Source organism: Lipophrys pholis, assembly GCF_963383615.2.
Source record: "Lipophrys pholis genome assembly, chromosome: 19".
In the NCBI taxonomy this organism is placed as follows: domain Eukaryota; kingdom Metazoa; phylum Chordata; class Actinopteri; order Blenniiformes; family Blenniidae; genus Lipophrys; species Lipophrys pholis.
This window is the reverse complement of record NC_137647.1, coordinates 11,553,892-11,580,675: the sequence shown is the minus strand read 5'-3', so window position 1 is coordinate 11,580,675 and position 26,784 is coordinate 11,553,892. Positions and strand designations below refer to the sequence as shown.

At 40.6% G+C, this 26,784-nt stretch overlaps 1 protein-coding gene across 1 annotated transcript in view; it reads left to right on the top strand.

Moving 5' to 3' along the window:
* Positions 1-26,784, top strand: part of LOC308124968 (protein kinase C beta type) — a 73,671-nt gene that overhangs the window by 16,161 nt on the left and 30,726 nt on the right. Inside the window, exons 3-5 of the mRNA XM_080488396.1 lie at positions 9,034-9,116; positions 19,854-19,965; positions 20,226-20,354. Of these exons, the coding sequence (XP_080344522.1) occupies positions 9,034-9,116; positions 19,854-19,965; positions 20,226-20,354 (324 nt within the window). The remainder of the gene's footprint in view (positions 1-9,033; positions 9,117-19,853; positions 19,966-20,225; positions 20,355-26,784) is intronic.

Here is a 26,784-nt window from a genome sequence, read left to right as displayed (position 1 = left end):
TCAAGTGAGAACAGTTCAAGAACAATTTATAGTGCATTGAGATTATAAAGAGAAAGAAATGATAGGAAAATCAAAAGAAAGAAGAATCCAGATTACAGAAATGAGAAAAGGAGATGAAGTGAATGAAACTGAATGAGTGGAGAAAAAAAAAAAAAAGCCATGGACGCGGATGAGTTAGAGGTTGGAGGTGTTGGATGGACCACGTAAAATCATTGTGTGCCAGAACAGCGCTGGCACAGAGCTGAACATGAAATTGAGCGGGGCATTAAGCCAGCCAGAATTTAGTGTCTCCTGAAAAAAAATGAGTTATACTGTTTGGTCTGTCAGTTTTTTTCTTCTTCTTTTTTTTCTTTCTATAAATGTAAGTCAAACTATTTAAAGGTATAACATTTTGGTAAATTATGTGAAGAATGAAATGCTATGAAATATATTTTACTTTTGGTTGATAATAAATTTGACAGCACAGTCTCCAAAAAATATATTCACACATATGAAAATGCTTATTAATGTTTTTGAAACTGACATATTTGTTATTGTAATTCTGCATAGTGTCATAGTGCTGAGCACGCTACATATTTATTTAGTGAGTCTTTCCAGATATATTTCTGTATCTGGAGCAGACATTGAAGAATGAGTCTCCAGATTGTCTGCTGTGGCTACAAAGAAGAAAGTTTGAAATGTGGTGCTATTTATAAAAAAAAAAAAGATTAAAAAAAGGTTTTCATTTTAATGGGTCAAATCTGATTGGACAAACTAAACAACCGCATCATAGATTTATTCTTTTTTTCACATTTGACTGTTAAAAATTTCCAAACGTTTGTAATTATAAACTCACAAACACTTCCTAGTGCTGAGTTTTCTCCTTTTATAAGCTTTACTGCAGCCGCCTCTATTTGCTGCTTGTCTGTGGATCTTTCTGCCCTCAGTTTTGTCATCAAGTGAAAGCCTGCTCGTTTGGGTAAAGGTGAGGTGGCCGATTCAACCATTTAGAACATTTACTTTTCTTTTTGTAAACCTTTGGGTTGCTTTCATGGTGTGTTATGGGTCATGAGACACTGTCAAGCACCCTTTTCATGCTTTCGCGGCAGGATCCGAGCAGAAAGTATCTCTCGGTACACTTAAGCATTGACGTGGCTGCTTCTGTGCTTCTTCCTCATCGATAAACCCCTGTGACCCAGCGGCATCTTCTCTTAGAGCAGGGGACGATCATTCCAGAAAAGAAGTCTGATCTGGACCTTTTGTTGTAACTCAATTTAGTTATTGGAAAGATTGATTGATTATTGATTTTGAAAACGATTCAGTGTTGACCAGTGACTAGCATGACTAGTTTTTGGTGATGGAGAGATTGAATCTGAATCTGCATCATCACCGGGTGTGTCTGTAAGCTTTTCTGTCCTTTCGCTGTAACTCTGATTCATCCTCAGAGGTGGAGACGAGGAGCCAGTTTTAAGAATGTAAAGCGTAGGAATGTACGGACATTCAAATGTAGAAGGCAAAAGTAAAAATGTACTCAAAAATGAAAACCCAGGTAAAGTACAGATACTTAAAGAATTTACATTGAATTACCATGACCAAAAAACAAATACTTTGTCTTAAACTCACTGTAGAACAAAAACTACAGGTAACAGACGCCACCATGAGCCGAAAATGAATAAACTTATCGAGTTGTCCGTGTCAGCTATTGGTGACATGCAACACGTGCATTTTACAGAGTGTCCTGAGAGAAGTGAATTCAAATGGGTGTTTGTTGCGTTATGCTGAAGCGTGATCATCTAAACTAACAGTTTGAGAAGAACGCCGTGAATCTCCACAGTCTCATGTGCGTTTTGTCCTCATTAAGTTTTGACATGTTTGAACCTCAACGTGAAAAAGGGGGCTTCTTCGAAAGTGTAATTGATTGTTTTGTTTTGTTTACACCATTGTTTGTCTTGCGATCACCGCCAGCTGAAGGTCACAGATTCCCTGCCAAGTGAAAGCTCTGTGTTTTTGTGCAGCGGCGTGAAAACTGATAGAGGTAGAAAGATGGAGGAGGAGAAAAGACAAGAGGAAGAAGGGATGGATTGATAGAAAGGAGCGAGAGAAAGAGGAGGAGTGTTATGGGTGTGCTGACTCACTCTGACCCTTCTCCCTGCTCCACCAGCGGCATCGTGGGTATTTATACATTGGCGTGGGCTGATCTCCCCCTTATATAAGCCCTTACACACACATACACACACAGACACGAGGGGAGGTGCCCAAGGTGAATGGTGTGTTTTGTTCAGATTATCGACTTTCTTTTTCTCGCTTTCGCCTCCTTATCATGTCGCTCCTCTTTTTGTCTTCCTCCTGTTGCACCGGCCTTCTTCTTTGAGTCTTTCACCCGGCTCCTCGGGACGTCTCCTCCTCTCTGAGACAGTAGGAAGAGCAGGAAACAGCAACAGTCGTCTAGCTCGCCACGCTGTTTTTACACCCTGTGCCAGGTCTGCAGGCTGTGCTCAGGGAAAAGATGTGATGCAGGTGTTTTGGAGTTAAAAAGCAGCAAAGACAGGCAGTCAGTATAACGGTCAGCGTGGAAATCAGATTGTCACGGCTCATGATTAGCAAGGTAATCACAATATTCCACACATTCACCCACAATACCAAATGTTGAATTGTGGTATGAGCATTCAGGAGCCAAACCAGTAGGAGCCAAGACCTTCACCAGTAGATTACGAAAGGCTTACAGTCAGAGGTTTGTGTTCCTATTAGAAAACCAAAGCCAGACAAAAATATCTATCCATCTTTCATCAATACTGTTTTGTCCAACTTGGTCATGGGGTGCTGGAGCCGATCCCAGCTCACAAACGTACGGAGGTTGTGTACACTCTGGGCATGTCCATCACGGGGCAAACACACACTCACATTCACACCTGCAATTGAGAGACACCAATTCACAAAATATGTATGTATTTGGACGGTGACAGGCAAACCGAGTACTTAGAAAACCTCAGTCACCTCAGTTTGAACGGACACAAATCCATCGTGTGCCGTGCCGTGTACAGCAGACATTAGACCGTAAACCTCTATAGATTGATAAAGAGTAAGTGAAGGTATAGCTTTGTACAGTCGGAGCGTTGAACCTGCATGGCCACTATTTGCGACAGCATCTAAATCTGGGACTTTTCTGTGCATCAGTGATTCTCATATGCACAAAGACATGCAGAAGCACACACACATTGTCTGCTCATTAGAGGGAAAGGCTGTTTATGACATTCAGTGTCCTGCCAACATTTCAGAGGAGAGGAGACGAGAGGAGACGAGAGGGAAGCGAAACAAAACCATTGAATAGCTGACTGGAAGTAAAAGAATTAGAGGAAATGAAAAGAGAGAAGGAAAAGGGAAGTACCGACAAAAATATAGTAAAGTATCTACTAGATCCCAACTTAAGTTCTCTTTTTAGCCTTATTACCTATTTTTTGATGAATCGGCAACCGCTTCAGATTTTGTGTGACCAATATTTCTATCAAAGTTAACTGAACCTAACTCTCTGTGTATATTAATACAACGTTATTGTAATGTAAAAAGGGTGTGCATGCTCTTGAATTGAAGCCCTCTTATTGATACGCAGAGAGGCTGGTGGGAAGATCTTATTGATTTACAACAATTTGTTACATAACGACGTCATGTGACTGTTGGGGCGGAATTGGAGCAACACGGGACACTTCAGAGCGCGGTGGCAGTCACAGTGTGTGTCATTGTGTGTGAGAGGGTCCAAAAGGGAACTTTGCATTCTTTTTCTATCGAAAGCAGGAGGAAATTAGAAATCAAATCAAACCAGGCTTAGAAATTGCGTCGTCCAAATGTGACGTAAAAAGCGACAGGATTGTGAATAAATGAAGTGTGCGTGCAGTGGCATGCCCCGTCCTGAGGGGAAAAGGCCTAAGAAAATCCCGGCATTTGGGACAATGTCGGAACGTGTTGACACTTGTATGGCAGTAGCACATTTCACACAAGAAATCACTGTAAATAGAAAGGTTGACATACGCAAAGCACCCAGCACCGTGAAATTACTTTATTTCAAGGTGCAGCTTTGAAAACCTATGTGACATTGGTGAGCTCGCTATGCACTGACTGCAGTCGGTAACTTTATGCCCAGCCCAACTCCACAGGTGCTCTCGAGAGCTGTAACATAAGCTGCAGTGATGTAACAAACCGATGAGCGATGGCGACATGAAAAGAGCCAGAGTCAGGGAGAAGGAGGAGAAAACTGTGTGGAGTATGTACATCACGCTGTTTGTGTTTGTGTACCTGTGCTTGTGTGTTTTCCATGGATATTTGATGTATACACTAAATAATGAAGACGCATGGGCAGGGCGCCAGGTACACAAGTGTCAGGCTGCAATCAGTACACAGAGGGCACGAAGAGGACAGAGCGGGGCGGGAGGATAACGACCGGGATTGTGTGCTGCTGGATTAGCTGGTGCCAGTGTTGGACTCTGACTAGTAGGAGGGTGTTTCATTTGAATGCTCTGCTCGCTTTACTAAAGCTAAACGATCACTCTTGCTCTCACACTCTCTGTAAACTCCACCCCCTCCCTCCCCAAACTACAAGAAGTCTGAATCAATCTTTAATTTGAACTAGAACTGTGCCACAGCTGCCGACTGAATGCATGCACGTTTAAAACGCATGACACAGTTTTCAGGCTTCAGCAGCGTTTATTCTTGAAAAACCGGTTTGGCCTCCTGAGATAGGATCTCACGGTTTCTCTGCTTGAATCTATACAACTGCAAACACAGAAGCCGCCAAAATGTCAGAAATAGAATCACCACACAACTCAGGGTGGGACTTCTTTAGGGCGTCTCCAAATCTGCTTGTGGTATTTTAGCGGCGGATTATTATTTGTACCGAAACTTACTTCAAATGGGGTTGAAGTTAATCTCAGAATGAATCATAGCTGTCTTTCAGGCGTCACGCAAAGTAAAGCAGACAGATTGTCATTGCCTTATCACCGGAGGACAACCATTTTTCTAATAAAGACACCATTTCTGTGTGACACCATTTCCTCCTGAATTCTGACCCATCTTTGGTTGCTGTTTGGGATGATTCATCAGTTAACAGTGAGCTATTACTAACACGATGGGGACACACACTAAGAGTCTACTGCGCGTATTTAATACTCAGTGCAAATGCGGCTCCTAACAACTGATAGCGACGAGCACATATTCATCTCCTGATAAGATTTTGGCAGAAGCCTTGTGTGCAATAAGCAGAGATTACATGCTATGTGAGCCACCTGTCTGTGGTGGGATTGTATTATGCGCCCTAAAAATAACAAAAGAACACAGCAGCAGGGTTTTCAAACCTGTTTTTTAAATTGTTTTAAATTTTAGTTTATAGCACATTTACCTCGTATTTCTTGAAGATACCGATGAACTAAAAATGCATCTGACCACATCCACGAGCCCATGCGTGCGCGTACCTGCACAAATAGCTATTACGACAGTGTCGGTGCTGCACGGGAAAGTGACGACTGCTTCAGTGTGAAACTAGGGAAGACACTCGAGCTGTATTTGGCGCCGCTTTGCACCAGGTGTAAGATAGGACCTGGAAACGCATGCCATCTGTCCCTCACCTCCCAAACCATGAATTGTCCTTTGAATGCAGACCTTTTCAGAGGTGGATGCTATTAATCCACACATACACCTGTGTGGGGGCATGTGCATATTTCATCCTATTTCTCACCGTGTTTGTCACCTGCCTATAGATGCATAGTGTCGGCTAAATGCATGCGTTGACGGTTAATCAAAGCAGTTCGGCTCTGATGCTATTTTTGTAAAGAGGCATTATTCAATTTGGCCCAATTGTCTCGGTGTTTAAAAAAACTTATAGAACGTGTTTATGTGCGTGCACCTGTGCGTGTGTTTTGGTTGGAAATTTGGCTCTCTCGCAGTTTCTCCAAAAGAACAGTTGCCTTGAAGCAATATGTGCACACAGCTCACACAGTTTCTAGCTGTACTCCCTCCCTGTGTTTTCAATCTGTGATACCATTGGAATGAGTGGGTGGTGTGTGTGTGTGTGTGTGTGTGCGTGTGGTGGGGGGTTCAGTGTATCGTTGCAGTGAGTGGGTGGCGTAACCAAAGCGAGGAGATTGTGTGGGAACGAAGTACCATTGAGGTGCACGTGATTTATGTGTGAGTCGCAAAAAGTGTCTTTGTGGTGATCAGGGTTCATTTTCCATTCGTTCAGTTAGAATTACTATGTTTAGAAACGGACCCCTAAAGTGTAAATGAAAGAAGAAGAAGAAAAAAAAAAAGGTTTTCTTTGATCATTTTAATAATTGTATCCACTTCTTGGTAATCTGTGAACCCTGTTGCATTGTATTGAATTTCATTGATGAACATACGCCTCCACTTTTCCGCCTATGCTTACGTGACGGCCCCGTTATGAATATTAAATAAGTCAAATCAAATAACCAACATGCAAATGCAGCAAATATTCACAAAGTGGCTGGAGACCATTTGTGTTTTCCAGAATGGCAAACATTATATGAAGTATTATCACTCGAGTGCTCGTCGACTTATTTTTGGCTGCTACTCAGAGTACCTGTTTGCTTTTTGGAAAATCTTTGTATTCCTCAGTCAACGTACACACTATGTAAATATGCTCTGGCACACTCTAAAGACTGCGTGTGTGTCTGTGATTGTGGGATATTTTTAACTTCTCCTGCTGGTCTTGCCTGTCAGAGGAGCTGACATTGATCAGGGTGGAGATGACAGGCTCGCTGTGCATCAAAGCTTCCACATGTTTCTGCACCGCCGATGGTTTCCGACCTGAAGAGTGAAGCCATGTTCTGCTTTTCATCTCATTTAGACCCCTGAATGTATACACTGCCTTTAATCTTTACTCAATGTCGATGCGTCTACATGTTAAACCTTTACAAAAAGGCAACCGCTTTTGTATTGCACTTCAAGATTTTTTTTTTTTATTTATTCTTTATTACATTTGTTGACACAACAAACTTCATAAACAGAAAACATTTTGTCATTAAGAGGACTTCCTGCATTTATTTAGCTTGAATACGAGGTTACATTTTACATTACATTTAGAAGGTGGCGTTATCCAGAGTGGCTGATAATGAGTCAACAGTGCGAGAGTGACAATAAAAGAGAGTGGGTGTTAAGACAGAGGCACACAATCCCTCTGTGCGTTTACCGTTGCTAAAGATTTTCAGGGGTTAAATGAGTTCTGCTTCTAACGGAGACGGCAAAGTAACCGCGCTCACGCCGAGCCTTCTGGCGAGAGCCGTCTGTCATTCAGCCTGAGCTTAAATTACGCCATTTATGTGAAATCGAAAGTAGATTTCGTCACCTTTAAGAAATGTCCTTAATTAGCTGGCATACAGTGCGCTATTATAATTGACTGAAGATAATTGTCACCTTTGTTTTGTATTTTGTCTTGTTTGTATCTTCGTGGCTTATGGTTTCTTTGTGAGTTTCTTGAACGTCGGTCTCCTTGTCGTTCTCCAGGTGGTTTCTTCATTTCTAATCTGTGTCTGACCAATCAGGTTCGTCATTGTCTTGGCAGGTTTTTATCAGTTACCAATATACAGTATATATATCACGACATGTGATTGTATTTAATATCCTTGGACTGGTCCTGTCTGTTCACATCTAGGCTCATGCTCCTGGGTATGTCTGTATCTTCAGGTTCATGGTTCGTGTCGTAGCTGGTGTCCGTCATGTTCCTCCTGTTCAAACCAGATGAGGCTGCAGCCATTCATCACCACTGCAGTGATCTGAATGGTTCGTTGCCATTCTCGACGCGTCCCACCGGCCCGGTGCGCCGCTTTGTGAACAATACACATCAGGTTGATTCTCGATGGTAGCCACGTCAAGCTGCTTAGAAGTAACTGAGTCAGACTCCAAGTTCTCAAACGAAAGCCATCGGTATCTGGTCTATTTCAAAATAAAACATCTGAATATCGGATCATATTTCACTATTAGTTTAACATGGGGGCAATAGGCCAGTAGTCAGAGACTCAAAAGTAGCGATATCTTGGAAAAATGATGATGACATGAACTGGTGCTTCTGAAAGTCTGTTTGTGTGAATCACTGGAAACTTTTCCTCTGCTCTCCAATGTCTTGTTGGCTTGTTGTGTATGTCATGATTACCCACTTTCATTGTTTCCACTAGTGACAAGCCCCACTCTTTGCATATGTAAATAAATATGCTTAACGTGTCTGGAAAACCTTCGATGTTCCTACTATTGTCTCGTCAGTTCCGTTTTAGAACAGTTTTTTTATTTACGACTTTTTCTTTTTTTTTTAATTACACCTGTCTGGATGATGTTCATTTCAGCACTGATCATGTATGTCCTGGTATGATACCATACCATCAGAGATGCTGGGTCTTGAACTGTGTGTATCTTCTTTCATCTGCAGGACACAGCGTACATGGTTTCCAAAAAAGAATTTCAGATCCTGACGTTAGCTTTTTGAGCTTTAACCCAGTGAAGCAGTGTTGTGGTCTCATTTACATGATGAACTGTGTCCACAGACGGTGATTTCTGGAAGTGTTCCTGAGCTCATGCAGTGGTTCAGTACAGAAGCCTACCTGTTATTAAAAAGGAACATTTTGAACATCTAGATTGACCCGAAGCAGATATTTATCCAGATTCCTTAAAGCAACTGATGATATCATGTACTGGTCTCATAAAGGTTTTTTACCAATAATGCCTCCAGGAGCAATTTCATAAGTTTATTACATAATTTTCTCTACCGCTCTAAAATGAGCTTTCACTCAGTTCTGTTACTGAATTTGACCAATTAACTGATAAAATGCTACTTCAGTATTTTTTTATTTTTTTATTTATTGCATTGTTACCTTTCCTTTATTATTTAGTCTCCTTCTAACAACTTATTTTAAATCCTTGGTCTAAGTATTTTCCATTTGCCTGACATACAATAACTATACCGCATTTGGTGTTCAAAGTTCTCCATTGAAGTAGAGTTTTTTTTCAGTACGGCGTTAACGTTGAAATAATTTTCCTTCTTTGATCTTTTTTTCTTTTCAGTGTGTTGTTTTGTGGTCCACAAACGCTGCCATGAGTTCGTCACGTTCTCCTGTCCAGGTGCTGATAAAGGACCTGCCTCAGATGTAAGTACAAATAAAATGTGCTTGCTCTAATATGGGACGCTCACGTGTGAGGACGACAAAGAGCACGAGTAGAGCAGGACACGAGGAGAGCGAGAGACGGCGATTGCTCAGTTGTTTTCAGTTCATGAGCTCCCGCCACCTGTCAACATCGGGGCTACAGTTGAGCAGCCTCCCAGGTTTTATTCTTCTCACTTTCCTCTTCCTGTCTTGACAGCTTTACTGTAACGTGACACTCTCACGCACCACGTCGTCTTTAATATTTACATCTGTTAGACTCACTATAGGACGCGTGATACTGTGGTCAGAGACACTTGAAGTATCAGCCTGTCATCGATTTTCAGTAATAAAAACATTGATCTCTACCCGTTAAAAAAGAAAGTTCTCCGAGTTGGACCTGTGCATATTCTCAGCGTGAAACGAGAGTGCGACTCACTAAAGTCCAGTGATGTTAAGGCCTTTTTCAGTAGGACTCTCTTATTTTGAAAGCAAAGTGACATCTTAGCAGGCACAACTTCCTGTAGAGAGTTTGCATGTTCTCTCTTGGGTTTTACACAAGCTCTCGTTCAGCTATACCTCAAGGGACTTTTTGTTAGCTTTAATCTTCGTGTGGCACATTTTGACTGCACTTCGTCACACGCGGCACCATCTGAGGGTAAAAGTTCTGCCCACTTCATATCATTAATTACCCATAAATGTTCTCTTCACCTTTTTGTCAGCTTTAACAGCGCAAGGTGCTGCTTAAGTGGCACTCAGTCAAGTTCTGTCCTTTCTCTGATTTCTATTCTTAATATGCAAATTATTCTCTTGTCTGTCCTTTCTAATGAGGAAAATTATTTGCCTATATTTTCTTTTAAGAGTACTCTCGGGACGCCATGTTCCTCCTCTCAAAAACCTCCCTTTAAGTTCCCCGGGCATGTCTTCACCACCCTCTGGAGTGCCCTTTCGGTCTGACAGTCACATTAAGTGAGCCACCCCCAGAGGAAATGCTGGTATTGGCTGTTTGGCTTCCTGTGGTGTGCTCTGTATAAGTGATAAGCCCCTGCAGTATTTCAACTAATTATATGGCTAACAACTGCCTTTTTGTTTTTCATCTGGCTTCTGTTGCTTTTTTTCCCCCCTCCCTTCTTTCCTGTTAGTGACTTTCGTCAATGACCAACCCATTGCCTGATCGTTGCCTGATCTGTGCTTATCAGAAAGCCTTTAGACTCATTTACGATTATTATTACTAATATTTAATCAGTTGTTATCATTTGCAATATTTCTAATAAGCTCTTTGTTTATTAGCTATAGGTATAGTGTGGCATACGCGCGTCTCCTTGTAAGTCCTAAATAGACACAGCCGGTACAGTGGGATATCTATGTTGTAACTGCGAATGCCTCATTAAACCCGTTCTGGTTCGTCCGATTTGATCTCTGCAGGTGTCCACATGAACCGACTCCTTTTATTCTTATTCTGCTGATACGCACCGGTCAGAGCCATGAGCAGTCACAGCTTTATTCATCCTTCGTTTTGCAGAATATTATTTGTAGTGTTGTTTTAAGATTTACTACACATGTACATGCATTTCAGTGATTTCTGCATAAATAGTAAAACATGTCAAATATAAATCACCTGCTTCTTCTTGCCCTCTCTTTCCTCTTGTTTCCTTGACCTTTTGCAACCCTCTGAAAACCTTTCTCTTCTTTTAGTGAATTGAAATGTCACCCCACACATCTCTAATTGCCTGCGTCCCTCTGTTCTCTGTAGTTCTATATTTGTCTTACATGCACAGAGCTATCTTTTCTATAAATCTCTCTTTCATTGTCTCCCTCTCCACCATACCTGACTCTGTTCTGTACATCCTCTATTTAAATGCCACTCTACCCAGGGGGCCTCTGCTCTTAATTACGGGGCCTCGCTACCCCCACCATGTCATCTCCTTAATGAGTTCATGGCTTTGCGACCCCGGTTCCTCCTCAGTGGGAATGTCGTGGAGCTCTCCAAATTTCAAAGGAAGACCTGCCATTATTTGTTCAGAGTTTAGTGAACGTGGTGAAGATTTTTAATCTCTTCACACACACACACACACACACACAGCTTTTTCAAGGTAAAACAGGGAATAATATATTGTACATAATATATATAATCATGTTATACATTCAGGTGTAACGAGTTTCCCTCTGGGATTAATAATGTATTTTCTATTCTAATCTATCATACTTACTGGATTATGGCAATAAATGCTCAGGTCACTCGTTTTCATATAACATTTTTTGTTCTAACCACAAGAAAAGGCACATTTTACTTTCACTGGGATCGTTTGATTTTGTGTAAAGCAAATCGGCGGACTGCGTTTTCCACAATAGTTTCACACATCAGCAATTCTCACATCAACCAGCCAGCCAACTTTCCATTGTGATCAAAAACCTTCATTTGCATAAGAAAAGAACTCCAAAAATGAAACAATTAACAGCAGTGTCTTCTAACGCCACTGAAATAAAGTGAAAGTGCATCGACTCCAGTTTCAACAAACAGTCAGCTAATCAACAAAACAAAAAAAAGATAAACTGGTTTGTAATTATAATTCCAACATGTGCAAACACTACTACTCGTAATTTTTTTGTGGGGTTAATGCCTATGATGTTTCCAAAAGTGGCCTGAATATTTCTTCTGAGGAAAGTTAGTAAAACTGTCGAGTGTGCAATTATGATTGTAGAGGTCGGTGCAGCTGCTCATCATCTCCCCCCCCCATCAGTGCAGCTTTTCACCGAATAAATCAGTTTAAAGTTAAAGGGAATCAAAAAAAGGAGACAGAGCTGCTCGACAGAGCCTCACAGTGAGTGAACACGGTGTGTTTTCCTGAAAGAATCTAGTCATACATGATTTTAGGCACTGTGATAATTCAGAATTACTGAACTAGCTTCAAGTCGTAAGTGCAATGTGACCAACTTGATCTATTTTCACACAAGCTGTGATATTAACAACTTCACAGACGCACAAAACAAACTTTTCTCCAGATTTTTGCGGCTGTGTTTTTCATTTCATGCTACTGAAGTAAACATTTAGTTTTTTTTTTGTTTTTTTTCATGATCATCACTGCAGTTGTAGAGAGATATAAAGTTCTGTTTTAGCATTCCGGTCCTTTTTTTAAATTTTTTTTAATTTATTATCTAAAGCTTATTTAACACAGTTGAGTCACATTTAAGAAAATTCTAACTAACTCCCTCAACAGAATTTCTCTGAATCCTTCAAGTCGACAATACCGAGAACGATGTTGCAACACACACACACACTGACAGAAAAAAAAAAAAAATGTTATCAGTATATTGTATCAGTGTAAGCAGCATTCAGGCTATTTTAGCTCCTGCCATTCCCTCCTTCCTCTCTGTCAGCGACGTATGTTTAAAAGGAGAATTCAATTATAGATCTGGGTTAATAGAGTGGGCTCCCTGTGGGAGAAGTCGAGGGATGAGATTGTCTAATGAAACCTACATTTGAGGCCCACAGCCTGGTATAGGAACGGTATAGGCCTCGGTCTGTGTGTGTGTGTGTTTGTGTGTAGTTCAGTGTGTGTGTGGGCATGAGAAGCCGAGGTACAGTGATTTATGCACACAAAGAGTGGCCGTTCTGAAGTAGTCTGACAATTAAGCGCAGAAAAAGGAAAGATAGTTACCTTGGTTTCCCTGATTATGCAGGCGTCTATCTGCTGGTGGTTATGTAATTTCAAGCATGGGATTTGGAAACATATTTTGCCTGACAGAAATGTAAAGTTGGTTTTATTTATAGCAGAAAATCACATGCTTCAAACGCGAGAACCCTCGCATCACATTCACACACATCAAAGGAAAACAGTTTATCATCCCCACATACACAACATTTGAATGATTTCATATTAACTTGCTTGCATACATAACATTAACAGAAAAAGTGTAGTCAGCCTGTTGAAAAACACAATGCATACAAACTAAATGTCTCATTTGCAGACATTGATTTCCTCTGAGCGCAGTTTGTTGCACAGAGGTGAAGCGGTATGTTAATGACTTCCACCCTGCAGTGTCTGTCACAGCGTGTGAGGAGCAGGTTACTCATTGGACTGTCTGTCACTAGGCTAACATCGCCGAACAGACTTTCACTCATTGACGTTAGACCTTATGCAATATCCTGCTTGGGTTACGTCCACCTTCTATAGCTGCCTCTCCCCAACGGCGGGCACGGGAGCTGCAGCCCATCCGAGAGCTGACGCGGGCCGGCAGGGCTCACGGAGTCACAGGCAACACAGGGAGAACATGCAGACTCCACGCTGAAGGCTCTTGTCCAGATTTATTCCAAAATGTTTGCGCTGTCATGCAACAGACTGAGCCACAGGGCAACTGTGTTGTACAAAATTTGGCTCGGTCGTCTTCTTCTCTCCTTTGGCCCGTCAGATTGTCAGAAAATCAGCTGTCAATCTAATCAGTTCAGTCGCCTGTCCATGAAGTTACACAAAGCTTATCTTTAGTGCTTAAATCGACTAAAGCAGGTTTTTAATTGTGTTCTGAAATTGCATGACAATGAGCTCCACTTTGAGAAATATGACGACGTCCACTTTTATACCAGAACTTGTATAACAACTCTTTCTCGTTGACCCTTTTTCTGAACTTAGTCAAAATTGTATTTTCCTGTACGCCGTTGTCTGATAACAATCTAACCACACCCACGTGGTGCTGTGGAGCAGCTCCAAATTTATATTTCAGGTTTTGTGATTAGACTGGAAGTCAAAGGAATATATGTGTGTGTGTGTGTGTGTGAAAGATACATTTGGCACAATAGTTGGGAAACGGATATGTCTCTCACTTTGCCAAAGCTGTTTCCCTTATGTTGAATTATTTTTGCTGTGCATACAAAACCCTCTATTAAATGTAATTTCTCCGAGAACATACGAGTCCTATTTAAAGCAATGAAGATATATTGAATAGTGTGTGTGTGTGTGTGTCCAGATGGTTAAACACAGCGCTGGAGTCAGGAGCTAACCTCAGAGAGAGAAGGATGCCTTACGAAGTGACGGATTGTGGGGAACAGATGTAGGGAGGGAAAACACGGAAGGAATTATATTCACAGTGAGCAACCTCAAGCTACCCTTCCCTTCTTTTGTTCTCCCTCTTTTATTTTCTTTTACCACTATTGTCCCTCAACTATATACAGATCCTGTTTTTACAATAATTATTGCGTTGCATTGCTTTTCCGATCGACAAAAAAAATAAAAAAATCAGTCAAATCTAATCTCACACCAGAAAGAGAATACATTTTTCCCCTCCACAAGTACAATTACTAGTCAGATAAACACAGTGGTGCCGCATTTGTTTTACAGATGGATCAGAACAGTGAAAACAGCGACTGCAGCCTCTGTCTATTATGTTTTGCTTTGTTCTTTTTTTTTGGAAAAGACAGAGCACAGCTTGGTATTGAATCAGAGTAGGCGGCGAGAACAAAAAAACGTCTCGGTGGTTTGTTTGCGCTCGCAGGAAACAACTACCCAAACTTTGTGAATAAGTTCATCTTAATGCGAGACAGGTTGGTGAACCTTGCGTCTTAAGATACGACTGTTACTTCAAAACCCTGTAAAGATGCGAGTTAACGGTACCGTGACTGAGAGCACCTCAGGAGCACTCAATTCTAGCAACTGTCAGAAAGAAAGGACTCTGTGTTTAACCCCCCCCCCCCCCCCTTAAAAAAAAGTGCAGTTCATTCATATTTTCAGGAACCAGTAGAGTGATGATATTGTGTTACAGTGGTCCGAACAAGAATTCAGAGTTTGCGTGTTCTCTCTTTGTGCCTGAGGGTTTTCTGTTTCCTCACCCATGTTTCAAAGCATGTGCTTGTTATGTTTATGGGTAGCGTAGTATTTTCCGAAGACGAGTGTGGCATATGGGTGGAATGAGTGGAATGAATAGATGAACCAGGAGAGTCCCGCCTGCGTAAAATCTACAATAAAACATTGTTTTGAATACACGAGAAATTAGAGATTTTTTATAAAAGAATAGCCGTGACGGTGTAGAAGCTAAACCAATGGTGGTGAACCAAAGTCCGAGTAAGTCTTGCCATTGAACTCTTTTTTTTTTTTTTTTGTTGATGAATTTATGTGTGAGCATCCACATAAACTTCACCATGATTTTCAGAAGTTTATACTATGTATATTCTTTCCTGGCTATTACCACATGGCACACCATAAAAAAATAAAAAGCTGTTCAATCAACTTGCATGCTGCTCCTACAGTGCAGTCAGTATGTAATGCAGTGTGGACGGCTTTTTGCCTCCAGAGAGAAAGTTCCTGGTTTGATTCAGGGCTTGGAGGAATTGTAATGTGAGTTTGAATGTTCTCCCTGTGTGTGTTTTCTCTGGCTCATCGAAAGTGTGCATTTGAGCTAAAGTGTCAATTCAGAATTGCTTGTTTGCATTAATGTGTGCGCGTGTCTGCGTGTTTACTCTGATGGGCTGGTAACCTGCCAAATTCCATGAACATTTTTATTTTAGGTTTAATTTTCAGCCACTGAAGGAAAACACAAAACTAAGGCTTAAATTTCCATAGTAACGGAGATTTATTTTTTCTGTTTGGTGAATACTTTTTTTGTGTGTGTTATTAACAGTTAAGGTGTTATTTAGTAAAAAAACAAAAAACAAAACAAATGTTATCTGCTTTAGTACATGCAGTTATTTCTCCATCCCACTTTAATACACATATTATCCAAGTCACGATTGTGAAGACAAACAAAACACACTGGAAAATTTGATCAAATGTTCCTGTTGTTAGAAGGTTAATATAATTTGAATGTTTGAAGAAATAAGTGTCCTACTTCACTTTTAGGTGTATATGGGCACAGTGGAATGAAATATGATAATCGCCACAAAAAGATGAATTCATCAGAGCACAAAATGTAAATGAAAGTCTGGGATCACAAGTTTCTAATTCAGTTCCATAAGCAATGAAAATGAAAATACAAGTGTGATATCAAGCAAAAGTTTCACAAGTTTAACTCCCTCCAGTCAGAAAGTCAGCGACCTCAGGAGAGTGAGTGGACGGTAGACAAAATCAATAAAGAAGAATAGTTTTCATGTCAGTGAGAGAGTGGGTGAGTGAGTGAATGGAGGCCATCCGGTCTGCTTGTCACACAGGATCATGGATTACGTGATTGGGGGGGGAGGGGGGTTCTGATGGATGCTGCTGGCAGAGAGTATTATGAACAGAGGAGTGTTAACTCAAAGCAAAATATAAGAAGACACTGAGAGAATACACAAAGACATGAAAACACAGAAAACACTGCAGGTCTTTGCGCTATAATGGGTCACTGCTGTTCACAATGCTGTGCTGATGATTTGAGCAGGCCTTCGCCAAAGGGCCACAGTAGGGCAGGACGAGGCGTACAAGCAAAGTCTTGGGAGGAAAAAGTGACAAAAAAAAAGCTAAAACAATTGAATGAGTTGACCTATGATAGCTCGTCACCTAAATTACACAGAAGGTAAGTCTTTGCAGCACTTTTAGACATTGAACACATTTTCAGTTAAGTAACCTCCAAGAAAAGCAGCTTTAAATCACACCAATTAACATGTTTTAGTTCTTTTTAAAAACAAAAAATTCATATCACATTTGCCCAGTTTGTCATTGCGAAGGGAGCTATGTGTTGGACAATTTAGCATTCATCAGCAACTTGGCTTTTTTTAGTGACAGTTTGGAAACTAATCCCGCCCAGGAAATAGTATTTTTATAGACAGGTTCGAGCCAAACTCTTTACTTGTTTTCTCTTTGTCTACTACTCACCAATCCATTAAAGATTGCCATTCAGTGGCCTTGTCGTTAAATACTGTGGTTGACTGACCAACAACTCGGGGACAAGGTGACATTATGAAATATTAAATATATTTAAGATACAATAGAAACACACAGACTTTGGGGAGGAGATTGGGATGAGACTTAAAATGACAAAACTAATTGATTAGCTCAACAAATTGGACATTGTGCTGTATTGGAATGACTTAAATAGACATTTAAACAAAAAAAAAGATATAAGCTGTTAGAAAAAAACAAAAACCTGTGTATTAATTTTGATTATAATTTCTTTTTATTGTGAATATAGTTGTATTGTGTGACACATGATTCATTCATTAAGTTCTTATGACGTTAGTTGTAAGTCAAATGGATGTGCACACACATTTTTGCCTGTTTGAATTAATCAGTCATTGTTAAAATCTTTTAACAATACGGTCTCCTTGATTGGAGATGCTCTGCAGCCAAGACTGCCTAACACATGTTATTGAAAGAAAAGGATTAAAGGAAGACTAACAAGAAGAAGCAGTGGAGATGAACTACTGACATAAATACAGCACCAGAAGGGTTTTAACAAAGAAAAAGTAACGTAAATTACTTTACAGGACAGAAAGAGAGAGAGGCTCTTAAACTGTCTATTCTTCTATGACTAAAGTGAAACACAATGAAACTCCAATAATTTCGTCATTAGTTTCATACTTGTAATTACTAAGTAACATGCTGCTGCCCAATAAGCTGTGACATTAGATTGATGTGTTACTTCACGAAGCAGAATTCCCAACAATGAAACCTGAATAACTGTAACCGACATCATCAGTACGTTTAATGTAACACACACATACAGACACAAATAAGAAACCAACAACAACAACAAAAAAAAAAAAGACAGGTTTTCCTTCAAGAAAAAGAGCCAGTTATGAAAAGGGTTGTCCTCATTTCCCTTTGCTTTTGTTTCTGAATCATCTTTGAGGTTTCAAGGCAAATGTAATGAAGAAGCTGGCAGCGACTCTCATCAGCCCTCATATTGCTGCCGCTCATCACTGGAGCCTCGGCAGCACAACGTTCCCTTGTTTTTTTTTCAGAACAACAAAAAAAAACAAAAAACTGGAGGTGGTCTTGTCCTTGAGAAGGATGAGAACCAGCAGGAGGAACAAACACACACAAATCCACATGCACAAATGCAAATACAGTGGCGTGAATACACACACTCCAAATTACAGGTACCTGTAAAATCAATAGAGATTTGAAAAGTACACACACACACACACACACACACACACACACACACTTGTGAAGACACCTTTGGGAAGCGGGGTATAATTCAGGCAGTGGCAGTCTAAATTGAACAGTACATCCAGGACAGGTGTGGGGGAGAGTTAAGAAATCTCTCATGTCACTCATGAGATGAAAAGACAAAAAAAAAAAAAATGTCCACATTGTGCTCGTGGTCAATAATCAATGTGATCTCTAATGAGAACTACCACGTATGTCGTGGAAGCACTTTCCAGTTAAGGATACCCTTTAAGAAATCCATACTCCATAGTGAATCAGCGGGTTTTGGCAACTGTGATGGATCCCCTTGGCAGAAATACTTCAACTCCTACGTGGAAATCTGCCCGCTTTATTGCACAACCTGGATCCCTCTCTGTAATCGCCACCCGTGGGTTCATGTTGCATGTGTTGGTGTGTGTGAGTGTCTATGCGAGTGTGAGCAGCCTCTCAGTGGCCCTCAGAGGCTGTGTGTGTGTGTGTGTGTGTGTGTGTGTGTGTGTGTGTGTGTGTGTGTGTGTGTGTGTGTGTGTGTGTGTGTGTGTGTGTGTGTGTGTGTGTGTGTGTGTGTGTGTGTGTGTGTGTGTGTGTGTGTGTGTGTGTGTGTGTGTGTGTGTGTGTGTGTGTGTGTGTGTGTGTGTGTGTGTGTGTGTGTGTGTGTGTGTGTGTGTGTGTGTGTGTGTGTGTGTGTGTGTGTGCGCGGCAAACTTGACACATTAGATAAAAATAGCTCGTACTTCCGCTCTAGTTGTGCCTCAGTTATGAATGTTCACCCAAAAAAAGAGGAAGAGGATTTTTTATTTTTTTTTATAGTCCATCCACAATACTGTAGTATCAACAGGGTAAAAAAACAAACAAGAAAAATAAGTTCGGCAGCTTTTCTGGTTGTTCGGCATTTGGCTCTATAGTGCGCATTTTTAAATGAAGAAAAAAAGATCCAAACCTATGACCTTTTGACTTCTAAATAAGAAGTCACGCACCACCCAAAGGTGGGTGGACGTGTGTCTGTATGCCCAAGTAAATGTCCCCAAACTGCCCCTTTAACGTTCAGTGTATGCAGAAGTGCGCATGATAGATATACGATTCACTTCCTCAAAGGCCTATTGAAATTCAAGTTCAACAGACTTGGTGGGAAAACTGTGTGCAAACAGTTTTTTGTGACCACAGGCACACACGCCTTTTCCCGTCATATCACAGACTTTGTGTCCTTTTAAAATGGATGTGAATGAAAGAATTGTGAGGATCAAATTACAGTGTCACTTCTCTCATGAACATCCTGCAAATGCCATATTGCTCACAGCCGGGAAATGCTTGGATTTTAAGAGAAAATTAAGATAAATGCTGCCGCCGAGAGATGAACAGTGAAGAGGTGGAAGAGAACAACCTCCATTTACAGTGTCTTCTGGTTCACACCATTCACTCTCTCTTTTCTTAACAGGCGTCTTTAATCCATATTTTATGTTGTTTGGATATGATCAATAATTAGAAACAAGTCTTTTACTTTGCATTTTTGAAGCCTCGATTGTCACTAGAATAAAATGAGACGTGATTCAGTATTGACTGCAGCAGTGTGTTTAACCTTGTTTTACTTGTTTTTTTACTCTCTCTCTCTCTCTCTCTCTCTCTCTCTCTCTCTCTCTCTCTCTCTCTCTCTCTCTCTCTCTCTCTCCCTCTCCCTCCCTCCCCCCAGGACCCGAGGGCAAAGCACAAGTTTAAGATCCACACCTACTCCAGCCCGACTTTCTGTGACCACTGTGGCTCTCTTCTCTACGGCCTCCTACACCAGGGCATGAGATGTGACCGTATGTGCTTTAAAACTTGACCCCATGCACTCTTGTCTGGCACTTCTGATTCTGACCGTGTATATTTTAGTAACTGAATCATGCATTCAATAGCCATAACTGCTGTTTCAACACATTTGAATACAGCAACCTTGTTGGCACACATCAACATAGAAAATACTGTATATTCATTCAATATACTATTTCATAACATTGAAAGTAGATTTCTCTCTCTCTCTCTCTCTCTCTCTCTCTCTCTCTCTCTCTCTCGTATTTTCCAGACTGTATGATGAACATCCACAAGCGGTGTGTGGCTAACGTGCCAAGCCTGTGTGGGACTGACCACACTGAGAGGAGAGGTCGCCTCCAGATCACCGCTGAGGTTAAGACCAATGTTCTCACTGTTACCAGTAAGTATAGCACAGAGAAACTTGTAGACTGACACATTCGACTTACACGTGTATCCCTCAGCTGCAGAGGGCGAACAGCAGTTATCTGTCTCCCTCTACTGTTGGACTGACGGAGGTGAAAGATGGGCCTGAAAGATGAGCTCAGACTCACTAATCAGTCTGTTCAGGGTCGGGATTTTCCCTTAATATCCTGATTTGCACTAATATATATGTGTGTATGTTGCAGGATCCATATTTGCATCAATACATACACTGAATATGATATATAAATGCTGGGAGTTACAGAGTCTCCTGCTCCACCTATGGCACTCCACCAGTCATAATTTCCCAGCCCTGTCTGTTAGGTAGCACTATTTACGGTAATCAATCACTTGGTTTTAAAAGAAATACACAGTTGAAACTGAATTACCTTTATTGCTTTCTGTACATCCATCACAGTCACATTGTGTTTCTCATAACCTGTTGCACCTCTGAATTATGGGCTCACCTTCCCGGGAGTCAGTGTTTATTTATGTTTGTGGGCATGAAGCTATATATGTAAAGCTGTGGATATAATAGAGAATCTGAAGAAACCGTCTAGAAGCTTAAACATACCTGAGAACCTGTCCATTGCTTTGGATAGTGGTGACAGTGGGCGTGACCGACGACGTGTGGTTTTACTCTAACGCTGAGGAAAGTCAGAGATCTGAGATTGGCGTGCACATTGAGAAAACAAAGGGGTTAAAATGAACATAAAGCCAGGTGAGTCTTAGTTGTAGGTCTTTCAGGTGTATTCTGGCTAAACACAAGTAAGCCTTCAGGATAGCAGTGGTTGTCTCTGGCATATTCACCACTGAACCAAAGATTTAATAGTCATAGAAATTCAGATTGAGTTGAAGATTTTATCACTATGTAAGCTTTATGTGGTTCCTTTGAGTGGAATATGCTTCTGTATTTACACTATAAACTCACTTTTTTTTTTTTTTGAAAAGTATGTCAGAGCTGCTTGTGTTTAATTAAAATTACAACGAAAATGTATTGCTTTACCTGCAGTGCCTGGTTGTACCTGCTGGTGGCAGCAGAGCATCACATTGATTTCGTTGAGCCAGTTACAGCTTTAAACTTCAAACTGTAAAAGATCATATTCTTTTTGTGATTATTTGGCTGCAAAGACACTTAGCTAACGTTTCTTTTATTAAATTACAGAAATGCTTTTGCTGCTGCAGTGGCAAGTCTACACAAACCAACAAAAACATGCTGTTTAGTCAAACTCTGAACCCATCTTGCTCTTGAGGCGCTAGGTTACCCACACACATCCTAAATAAACCTGCTCCGATTTCAGCCTTATCACAATCCATCAATAAGTTGTGAGTGACTCCCATGATCGTACATGTTTCTTTGGCCACATGACTGCGAAAATCTGCATCCTCTGCCATTTCTGTATATTATAGATATTACAAATATTGACTTCTCAAGGTGTTTACATGCATGTGCTTGTATCGGTGAGTGGGTGCTTCATTCTGTTTTATCCTTTTTTCTTTTCTATCTCTCCTTCACTCGATTCTCTCTTTGTGGTTCCCACGCTTGCAGACAGATCACTAGCTGGTAGTTACTGTGGGAAAGAAGGCAAGCTTATCACAAACACACACACTGCTGGGACAGCAGTATGAGCCCAAACCTGCTTTTGCTACTAAACAGAATACAGCTGAGTTAAATGGCAGAAATAACTTTTGAAAAATGAAGTACTCTATGTAAATATATTATACATATATAAAGTAATTTATTTTGTATTGCGCAGGCATTTAATAACATAGAATATTTAATTATTTGTGCCGAGTCGTGTCCTTTCTTTTGCGTTGATATTTCAGTTTTAAGGCAGATATAATAAGAACTTGTTTCCATGTAGTAAACTATCAGTTCCAAACAGTTGTAGAAGTAGTACTCATTTCTGTACACAGGGGTCAGTGTGGAGCCACCAATCCTTCACACCTTCATTGCAGTGATGTGGAGGGAAAAAAAAAAAATGTCACCACAGAAAACGAATTGCAGAACCACTAGGAATTATTCTACTGCTCAGGATCTGGTGGAAATGGCCACGATGCCGAGAAATGCATCTGTGCTGTGGACGTTAGTCGTGGATTTAATCGCAGTAATTGACTTTGATGTAAAGTGTCACTATATTGATCCATTTTAATTCAAACCCCCCCCCTCCCCTCTGTGGAGAGCTCTGGGTCATGGGCAGAACAGCGCCCATGGAAATGGAGGGGGATCAGCATCTTAGCTCAAGGACACTCCAGCCGGGAAAATGCAGTGGATGTTGAATTGGTGTCTTAAATGTTCCCGCCTGCATCCAATCTGCCTAACAGCTTCAACGTCTGACTGAACTTTGGCCTGATATACTGTCCGACTAAAGTTGCACAAGCATGCACAGTTTCAGTTGTTTCCCCTACCGATATATTTGGAGTTCTACTCTCATGGCAGATACTGTGTTTGGTGTCTGTCGAGCTCAGAGGTCTGCAACCTTTGTGAGCGAAAGAGCCATTTTTGTGGCTTTCCACCAAATTAAATTCACCTGGAGCCGCAAACCTTGTTTAAAATTAGGCTAACACAGCTTGTTCACATATAGTTATGACACAAAAATGATGACTCATGATGCATTTATAACATTTAAATTACAATTCAGGATGGCAAACATTTCATTTCCAGCTGTTTTTCTTCCTGATTTTTGGCTGTTTCACCCTTCATTTTCAGCTTTTTGGAGATAATTTTGACATTTTAGCCATTTGAACCATTTCGGCTCCTTTGTCATTAGTACTGCATGTTTTGTTTGTTTCTCCATTTTCATGCTTTTTTTGTTTTTCAAAGCTGTTTTTGCATTTCTTGTGGTTTGAGCGAGTTTTTCCCATTTTAGTTATTGTGCCTTTTTTAAAGCCCTTTTTAACCAAGATAAATGAGTCCTTTTGATATTGACTCTGGTGTGTAAATAGAATAAAGATAAGATACAATGTTGATGTACGTATAATTTTGAGTAAGGGAGCTTCAGGGAGCCACTAAAGAGCCACAGGTTGCAGACCCCTGGTCAAATAATAATAATGATAATAATAATAATAATAATAATTATAATGATGCATTGGTTATATATACTGCTTTTATGGACACTCAAAGACGCTTTACATTGCATTATTCATTCATTCCATACTCGATGGTGGTAAACTACGTAGGCTGACAGAAGCAAGGCTGCCATTTTGCGCCATCGGCCCCTCCGCCCACCACCAACAACTCACTCTGACACTGGTCTTGCGATTGTAGGACAACTCATCCATGGACAACTCGTCCACGGGCAGCACTCTCGGAGGACAACTCGTCCACAGATGAGATTTCCGATTTTTTGTTTTTGAGAAAATAAACCCTGTACAATGTACTTTTACATATTATTTCTAATTGATATTTTGTCATATATCTAGAACATATATATATATAGTATCATATGGCTTTGTTTCTCGTGAAGAATGGTCTTCTTTGCACACACCTGAACGCATCACTCAAAGCTGTCAGCTACGAAGCAGCGTTTTAACTTTTCAACTACACAGCCTATTTGTTTTCAGAAATACATTTTAATCATGCTTGGCATGTAACGTCGCTCCTGTATAGCTGGCCAGTCACCCTATGAGATAACATTTGTTTTGAAAACTTTTTCTATATATTTTTTCCATTTATTGTTGAAATGTTAAACATTAGTATTATATTATTGGCAGTATTCCCAAAGGATGCTGCCACGCTTACAGCACTTCCCACCCACTAACCCGTCCTTTAATCACTTCCTTAATATATATTTTTAAAAAAGCAGTACTCCTTATTGATGTTAAAGTTTGCAGGTTAAGCTATTTTTGTGTCGCGGTGTCTTATTAAAATCCAGTGGATTCAAACATAACTTAGAGGAACAATTAGGTCAATTTTGTGTCTGTATGAGTTTCCTCCAGGTAATCCGGTTTCCTCCCACCTCATCACATCATTAAATCTGGCACCATGAGGTCAAAACCAGAAGCCAAATCTAGTCATGATAATCTTTCTAAAAAAAAAAAGGAAACTGCTCATTTTATTTATTTTTGAATAGTTCTGGATTTGCATGTTGGCTTCACTGTAATGTTTTAGTAAATCACAGATCAGAAAGACGGTCTAAAGTGAGACGAAATGTTTGCAAACCAGCGATTCAGACTATTTATATGTTTTTTCTTCACAAGTTAGTTTTAAATGCTGTTTTTTTTGTCACATGTCCAAAGAGGGCAATGTGAGCTGATTAGCGCTCTTGCCCACCATAAAATGTGATTTTCTGCAAAGATTTTGCGGTCTAACTACTGGCAGACAGAAGCTGGATAGAACATACTAAATCCTGCTCGGATCCGATGAGGCTGTTTCACAGGGGAAAAGGTGCACTGCCAACACCCACGCTGCTCTGCACATATAGTATTCTGCTGTTACTGCACTCTTATCTCCACTGCCCCCCTGTCGAGTCACATGCATGCCTTATCTCTTGCCTCCCCTCTCACGCACACACATGCACACACACTTCAACATGTTCTTTGCAATTAGCACACACTGCTTGTCATAAAAAATTCCCATCACTACACACACCTGCGCATGCACAAGCAGCTCTATTCACTCACACAAAGACGCACACATCGTCCCCTTTTTTTTTTTTAATCCGACTGTCCTTTGAGACTATTTGGCATGCTACCCTCTTTACAGCCCTCCTCAACTTGCATTTGATGGTCACTTTAACAGGCATCATGTAATATTTATTGAGCTGCTCCACCGAGGCTTTAACGCAGGCCCTGGGTCTGTGCTGTGGTTAACCTCTTGGAGCTTGGCTTTAGAAGAATCCTCTGACAGCTTGAAGACCTCATCTCTGACATCTTGGGGGTTTCATTGCACCCTGAGCTCAAAATGAGCCTCTTATTTGAATCAGTGATGCATTTTTTTTCTTCCACACTTCAATTGGTAGATTTAGTGCATTCTGACTTTTATTGCACAAGCTTAATTTTTTTTTTCTTCTCACAACCATTTTCCTTTTCTAATTGAGTGCAATACAATAATATGTGCATATTTCAGTGCATATTTCAAAAATGCTCACATTACAGTAAAATATATACAACCTGTTAAATGTTAAAAGGAAAATGTTTTACGGTTTCATTGAAATTACTGGGAAAATTTAAGACGAGGGGGATATAAATTGGTGTCAACCTGCTTAACATTTCGACTTCCAGAACAATAGTGATGATGACTGTGGTTCTGTTTTTACAAGCTGTGACCTCATTAACTGCTTAAACAGCGTATAACTGTGTGAAAACAGTGAGAGTCCTGTGTTTGATCTACTTAAAGGTTTTGGGGCCTTACATTGACCTTCAGTTTAATGGTGTTTATAAGCATAATGAGACACTTGTTAGATGTGCGGTTTTCACACATCCACAAACCACTTCACACCAGGATATGTTGTAATTAAATCAAATCCAAATGGAGTGAGACCACTGTTGACAGTCTAAGGGAATAACTGCGATGAGAAGCACCGCTTTGATTAGGACCGAAGTTCCTCATTAAAGAAAGAAAACTCCCGAATATATCCCTGAGTGGAGAGACCCGAGCACAACACACAGGGATGTTGACATGAATCATATGTGTGAGCACATCCTGTGATAAAGAACGTTTCATTGATAGTTTCTTTCTTTATGAAGTTCCAGTATCTATTTAAGCAACATTATGAAAATGCAACAAAGCTTATCATTGTTTTCATCAGTTTTTTTTCTAATAATTAGATTATTGAGCTCCACAAGCTCAGTGAGTTTATCCGGTTTAGAAAAGGTTCCTGCATGCGATCATGTGTCGCGAGTGCAAGCTGCTTAAGACACAGCACCCCCGCTTGGAGTAATTGGATGTGACCCCACAACTTGACCAGCAACCGAAACTGCACACACACACACACACACACACGCACACGCACACGCACACGCACACACACATAACTTGACACGCCATCCATTCGCAGGGGGATTTTATACTCCTGGAATACAATTATAGCCCAATAACAGGCAGCCACAAAGGGAAGGATTAGTGTTGGAACTGGCAACCTTCATGTGTCTACATGGTCATTACAGGCAGATCTGGCAACCTCAGGGCTGTAACCCCCCTCACAGTGAAGGGGTTATTATATGTCGGAGTGTGTCCCTCGTGTTTGTCATGCCTAATTTGATTTGCTGGTTTCAGGGGAGTTTTGCTCAACACTCAAAATAACACTCAGCAGCCTGTTTAACAAGAGTACAGATTATTCACAACATGTTATGTGTGCATTTACAATAATAGCATTGCTGTTTTCGTTTCTTCTGTACAGTGGGGTAGTGTGAGGAGTAATTGACTCCCTCTGCATTATAATGTTGTCACTTCTGAGAAAGGTGGAATT